General features: G+C 43.9%; 1 protein-coding gene across 1 annotated transcript; it reads left to right on the top strand.

Annotated features, from left to right (window-relative positions):
• The first annotated feature begins 2,331 nt into the window (after positions 1–2,331).
• LOC140117036 (putative nuclease HARBI1) lies at positions 2,332–4,627 on the top strand. Its single transcript, XM_072133470.1, has 2 exons — positions 2,332–3,034; positions 4,257–4,627. Exons 1-2 carry the CDS (start codon positions 2,332–2,334, stop codon positions 4,625–4,627), a joined length of 1,074 nt encoding a protein of 357 aa, XP_071989571.1.
• The last annotated feature ends 2,531 nt before the right edge of the window (positions 4,628–7,158 follow it).

Genomic DNA, 7,158 nt, shown 5'->3' with positions numbered 1-7,158 from the left:
TGTACTTTGCAACAGTATCATTGTGGAGTACATATGTTTTGTTGTTCACTTTTTATTGCATTTTTAGTGGGATATAATAGGTAAAATCAGAATTTTTGGCGGGTTTGTAATTTTTTGATTTATGGCGTTCATCATATGGGTCCAATAGTTATTTTGTTTTATTCTATGGATTGTGACGGACTGTTTTGACTTTTTTGAGCGTAATTTGTATCTTTATATTTTTTGGGGCTTATGGCCATTTTTATTGATTTGTTAAATTATTTTTTCACGAAAAACATTTTCTTTACCTTTTTTTTTTTCTTGACCCACCACGGGACATCAACAAGCAATCATCTGATTGCTTCTTCATGATAATACTCTGCAATACTCATGTATTGCAGGGTATTAGCAGTGTCAGCCTATGCAGATGCATAGGCTGACACTTTGCCTTTAAGATGACGTCACAGACGCCATCTTAAAGGCCCTGCCTTCAGGCTTCTCTGGGGCCCCTATCGGACCCCAGAGGTGCCATAGCAGCGATTGGCGCCCCCAAAAACATCGCTGGGGCACCGATCGTGGGGTAAAGAACCCCGGAAGGCATGTGAAATGGTGCGGTCGCGTCATTTAACGGAATAAACACCCACGATCGGAGCCCACTCCGACCGCGGGTGTTAGCCGTGGATGTCAGCGGTAGATTAACGCTGACATCCCGCAACCCCCGATGGCGGTTTGGCTCCTGTGCAGAGCAGAACCGGCATCATCTCAGTGCAGTACAGCTACCGTGCAGAGCGCTAAGGGCTTCAACTAAATGCATGTGTATTGGCCAAAAACGGAATCACACGGTGACAGCGCTAGTCCTGCGTTTAAAAGTGCATGGTTTTGGGCCTCACTAAAAAAAAACATTAGTGTGTCCAGTGTAACGCATGTGATTGCTTAACCAGGAGATGCCTTTCAATGCATTTGCAAATGTGTCCAGCCCAGGGTGCGCCCCCATTGCGCTAGCACTGCACTTCAAAGCGTAGCTAGTGACGCATGCGCCCATGACCATATACTTTGATGTAAATGTTTATATTTTGGTGATGACACATATCAACCTTTTTTGCTGTAAAAATCATTTTGACATTTTCTTTTAGGTAATACTGTGATTTTGAATTTAAAACTCCATAATTGAAAACTCTGTGTGAACATTGCATTTCTAGGTTTCTTTTGGAGTTATCTAAAATGTATTGAGCGCTTTACCTGAGGATGTGGCCATCTTGCTTTTCGAAAGGTTGTTCCCTCCTCGTTCACGACAATATAGATCTACGTGAAGGGATTAGAAGTTATGATGTTAAGCTCATGTAATTCTGACGATGCGATCACCCTGCAACATGTGCTGTGCCATTAGCTTGTGTTTCTTCACTGTCCTTTACATTGCCCTGTATATCCACCCTTCTTATCTCTCTTTTGGGGCTTTTTCCCCTTTTTTTGCCTTGTTTTGGGTGTATTTTGTGTTGTTTTTGGGTACTTACAATTCTCAGTATTGTTCCCTGGCTGCTGTGCACGGTATCTGCTGTAGTTGCAGGTGTGGCTTCTATTTATGACGCTGCTGCTGGCGTCAGATTTTCAATATTTCGCGCCAAAATCCGCCGTGCATGCGCCACTAAACCAAGGATTGAAGCTGGAAAATGGCAGAAGCGCGCGACACAATCTAACCAGCCGTGCGCCACAATTTAAATAGCGTGCGTCACAAACGGGGGCGCGCATATTTAAGCGCGCAAACACAAAATAGAATTGCGACACTATTCAAACCGCGACACAAAAGTGTCGCATGAGTAAACTGATTGCTATTATGCTTGTGGCAACAAGGTAAAGGTGTGTGCGACACAATTTAGGGAAAAAATATAAAATGGTTTCCAAAAAAAAAACAAAATGGAGAGAGTTAGGAGTCAAGGGTTCTGAAGGAGATTGGAAAAGTTGACTGTTGATTGTGCACAATAAATCCATTGAAATTTAGCAAAAAGGTAAGTAAATGTTCACATATAAATTTCAAAAAAGGATTGATTTTGGAAAAAATAACAATACAATTTGTAAAACAGGAGTGGAGATTGTTGGTAATAAGAAGACAAACACTCGTCAAAAAAGCATTTGCAAAGGTAAGTCACACTTTTAAATTCAAATATTAAAAAAATGTATACAAATTGTTAGAGAGGCCCCGGAAAAACTAAAAATGTGTTTAGTATTTACCACAAATTGGGATTAAACAAATTTTTAGTGTAAGTTTAAATTAGTCACAAAGTAACATACCTTATCTGACCAATCTGCCAATATGAGCAAAAAAAAATAATATTCCATATTCTTAATTCTAGGACAATGGATATGCTTCCGATCCTCTACGTGGCCATTCAAAATGACAGGATCATGGCTAGACAGCGCAGACGGAGGCAGAGGAGGCGTCCTCGAGTGTTCCGTCCTCGTGTGTCCTTTGCAGATTTTACGGACGCGGAGGTGTATCAGCAGTTTCGGCTGGATAGAGCTTCAATCCTAAGCCTCTATGAGAAGCTTGAAGTAGCTATCGGGGCTAAAACAGGACGGTCACATGCAGTGCCTGGACTCACCAAGATGGTCTCGGCCATCTATTATATGGCTAACGCGTCCTTCCAGCACTGCATTGCTGAGCGTTTTGGTTTTTCGCAACCAACCTTCAGCCGTTTTTTCCACGAGGTAGTGGATGAGCTGTTTAAGCTCTGTACACAGTACATCGCCTTCCCCAAAACTGCTGATGCCATCCGGAGGACGCAAGCGGAGTTTGTGCAAGTAGCGGGGATGCCCAACGTGATCGGGCTAATCGACTGCACACATGTGGCGTTGGTGCCTCCTGCGGCCGATGAATATCGGTACCGCAATCGAAAAATGTTTCGATCTATTAATGTGCAGGTCACCGTGGACCACAATAACCTCATAACGAATGTGGTCGCAAAGTACCCTGGCTCGACACACGATTCCTTTATCTTTGAACACTGTGGCCTCAATCGCCGGCTCCAGAGTGAATTGTACAGGGACGCCTTTCTGCTTGGTAAGTGAATGTGAATGCTCTTTCAATTACTAAACAATTAAAATGTGGTCATGCTCCATAAGGTCTGTCTTTAATTATGGTTTTCAGAAACTGAGAAGAGTATTGTTTACATTTTTGCCTTTTTAATTCAAAAGTTTACACAATGTAAACTAAAATGTTAACACAAACAAATGAATTAAAAAAAAAAAAAGGCAAAATAATTTAAACAAAACACATTCTCAGCATATGAAATTAATTGGACGAAACCGGCGTTAAGAGAGAGAGAAAAAAAAGTGTGGGGTTAAGCCTAATTTACAAATACATACTGAGGGGTATCAGTTACAAACACCTACTTTGTCCATGGACATGTGACTGAACTTGTAAACCTCACAATCTAAAGGGGTTTTCCCACAAAATAAAGTTTAGCCCTATCCACTGGATAGGACCTAACTCCCTGATCAGTGCTGAGACCCCCACAGATTGCATAACCAATGGAGCCCTCGCCGCTCAGTCAGACTAATGGAGCAGATGGCTGAACATGACTGTTTTGCTCAAGTAATCTCTATGGAGGTGAGTGATCTTGCCGAGCACAGCGCTCACCAATCTCTGTCAGCTCCATAGAGATTAATGGAGCTGAATGGGCATGCACGGCCATCTGCTCCATTAGTCATTTTTGCAGTCTGTGGGGGTCTCAGCACTGATCATGAAGTTAGGCACTATCTCATGGATACGGCTTAACTTTCGTTTGTTGGAAAACCCCTTTAACTACCATCATGTTTTGTTAAAAATATTGTGGAAAAAGAAGACATCCCCAAATGCAAATAACTTGCATTATTGGCACTGATAAACCAAGCAGATTCCAAGGAAAAAACGGATATTGTGAGGATAATCCAAAAATGTCAGTCTAAGCTCGGACTAAGGCTCCATTCACACTACTGTATGGGGGACATATGTACAGCTGCAAACTTACGGCCATACATATGTCCCCATAGATGGCAATGGCCGCACAGAGCAATATGGTGCAGCACACATGCAACACCGTACATGGGGGGGGGGGGGGAGCTAACACATGTCCTATGTTTCCCTGTGTTACGGGCAGCCCCCATGCATTGCTATGGAGAGCGGTCACCCCTCCTCCTCTCCATTACACGGAGCACACGGCCGCCCGGCAGGCAGATGTTTGTGTGAATGCTGCCTCATTTTTGAAATTAAGCTAATTAGCTTTACTTTGTCCTGTTTTTAGGTGATAATGGCTACAAATTATTGCCATGGTTGATGACACCATATTTGCGGCCAAGCACCCCTAAGGAGAGGAGCTTCAACCACGCACATCGAAGAACCAGAAGTGCCATTGAGAGGACCTTTGGAATTCTCAAGAGTCGGTTCCGCTGCCTGGATTTTTCAGGGGGGGCTATGCTCTACAAACCCCCCATTGTGTGCAAGGTCATTATAGCCTGTTGCATGTTACATAACATTGCAACAGCCAACAGGCTAGAAATTGACCTTGCAACAGATTTAACTGAGCATATAGAGCATCAGGGGGATGTGTCTGCTGAACCCACAAATAGAGCGGGACAACTAAGGCGCAGGCAAATCACTGAGATTTACTTTTAAAGTGATTTGCCAGTTCCCATTTTTTTTTTTTTTGGATACCTTAATGTCTGTATATTTCGAATTGCATTAAAGTAAATGCAATGTCAAAATGGATCCATGCTTTTCATTCTTTAGTAAAATAATTTCAGCTCAGAGGAAGACAAAGTAGATCAAAAATTTATTTGTCATTTTTGATCAAAATCAAGTTAACCAAAATAAATAAAGTTAAAAAAAAAAAAAAAACCAAAACAAAATTACGGTTTGGAAGAACGTGATGAACGACGGACAGGCCCCTTCCCCCTTTTTGCCTGCCGCCGCGTCACCACAGAACTCCCAGATGTGCCCGGTGGATTTGAAGCCGAGGATCTAAGTTCCTCCTTGACCGAAAGTAGGAACGTGGCTTCAGGGGAAGGGCCCAAGCCCACTGGAGAGGGATCCAGTGCACCTGCCAGCGATGGTGCGTAACTGCACCCCGAATCCTGATCAGTTGGAAGCTGAATCTGGGATTTGGGGGCAGGGCTGGCCTGTGTCACTGGATCCCCACCAGTGGGGACCTGGGGTGGGGAGAATGGAGGGACACTCACACTCCCCCCTTGAGCCACAGTTCCTTGGTGGATGAGGAGTCCCAGAATATTGATGAGAGCTCTTAAATCTCCACTAATAAGCTGGAACCCCTCCTCCATCATCCGGCCATGCCTTTGGAGTTCCCGCTGAATTAGGCCCATCGCTTCAAGGCTTTTATCCATATAGTTTGAAAATATGCCAAGTGTGATGGGCCTATCTTCAGCGGGCACAACTTCAGGAGCATCATCCCCACTGGACCCACCAAGTGATATGGCTGCAGGAGGAGTGGCTGGCGAAGCACATGGAGGTCCGGGTGCAGCCTCATTTGCTGGTGGTGGTGCAGCCTGTGGTGCCGCGGGTGGAGCAGCCCTCCCTGTTGATAAAACAAAGTAAATTACAATTCAAAAACTATAGAGTGCTGTAACCTTAAATTAAAATTGATAGCCACACTTGGAAGCTACCACCACGAATATACCTAGAAAGGTAGAACAGGTGGTAGGTGGATGTATAGTACATGTTGAAAGCACTTTTTTGAGCTAATCCTCACGTGCAGTATTTTTTGTTATAAAATCTTTATGGCCCTATTGTGTATTTTTTGATAAGCGGCTTCTGGGGCGTTGAGTAGCCGGACATGAGGCAAGATGTCATGACTACTCAACGCCCCAGTAGCCTCACTGCTCCTCCTAACCAGACATCATCGGTGCGCAGCTCCTCATAGCTTGTCTTATGTGAAGGTTTGGGGCACGGGACAGGGGAGTATGCTATGCTCAACTAATACCAAACACGATTCCCACTGCCACCATTGTATCCTATAGGCACAGTAATTTGAATTTCAACCTAGCTATGCTCACCAACTTATACTATGAACAATTACACTGCTGGCAATGTATTTTATATGATTAGACATATATGTTCCACAACCCTTTAGGCAACGAGCATGGCCAACAGCCCCCTGGGCAACAAGCATGGCCACCAACCCCCTAGTGCACGAGCATGGCCCCTTACCCCCTTGTTTTTGTGTGTGTTTTTTGTTGTCTTCAAGGACCGGGCCTGCTGTGGACTACTTTGTAGTCAGTGGACTCCGACGAGGACCTGTAAATAAATATGGATTAAAATGGCTGACGAGGGTGTGTCTGGCTTTTTTTCAATAAAATATATTTTTACAATGATGTGTTTGTGTCGTTGTGTATAATTAGCCATAGTAGTGGTGCTGTTTATTTGACAGTGCTCATGACTAAGGCCTGAACTTACTGTAAAATGGCCATTTTTGTTTTGGCCAAATTTACAGTAACGGATATTAAATTACCCCGGTACCCACCGCCACCAGGGGTGCCGGGAAGAGCCAGGTACAAGCCAGCACCTGACCATCTAAAGATGGTCAGGTGCAGGGGCGGCTGCAGGCTGTTATTGTTGAGTTGGAATAGCCCCCTAACAGTGGGCTATCCCAGATCAGTAATGGCAGGCTGCTGCTGCTTTTTTGTATCTGGCTGATGTTAAAAATCGGGTGAGCCCCACATCAATATATTAAATTTAAATGAAAAAAAAAAGACGTGTATTCCAAACAATTTAAAAAACCAGCAAGATACAAAAAGCAGCAGCAGCCTGCCATTACTGATCTGGGAAAGCCCACTGTTAGGGGGCTATTCCAACTCAACAATAACAGCCTGCAGCCGCCCCAGCACCTGACCATCTTTAGATGGTCAGGTGCTGGCTTGTACCTGGCTCTTCCCGGCACCCCTGGTGGCGGTGGGTACCGGGGTAATTTAATATCCGTTACTGTAAATTTGTGCAAAACAAAAATGACCATTTTACAGTAAGTTCAGGCCTTAGTAATGAGCACTGTCAAATAAACAGCACCACTACTATGGCTAATTTTACAGAATGACAAACACATCATTGTACAAATAAATTTTATAGAAAGAAAACCAGACACACCCTCGTCAGCCATTTTAATCAATATTTATTTACAGGTCCTCGCTGGAGTCCAC

The sequence above is a fragment of the Engystomops pustulosus genome, chromosome 2, assembly GCF_040894005.1.
Source record: "Engystomops pustulosus chromosome 2, aEngPut4.maternal, whole genome shotgun sequence".
NCBI lineage: Eukaryota > Metazoa > Chordata > Amphibia > Anura > Leptodactylidae > Engystomops > Engystomops pustulosus.
Note: the sequence above shows the minus strand (reverse complement) of the source record. Positions and strands in the feature narration are given on the sequence as shown.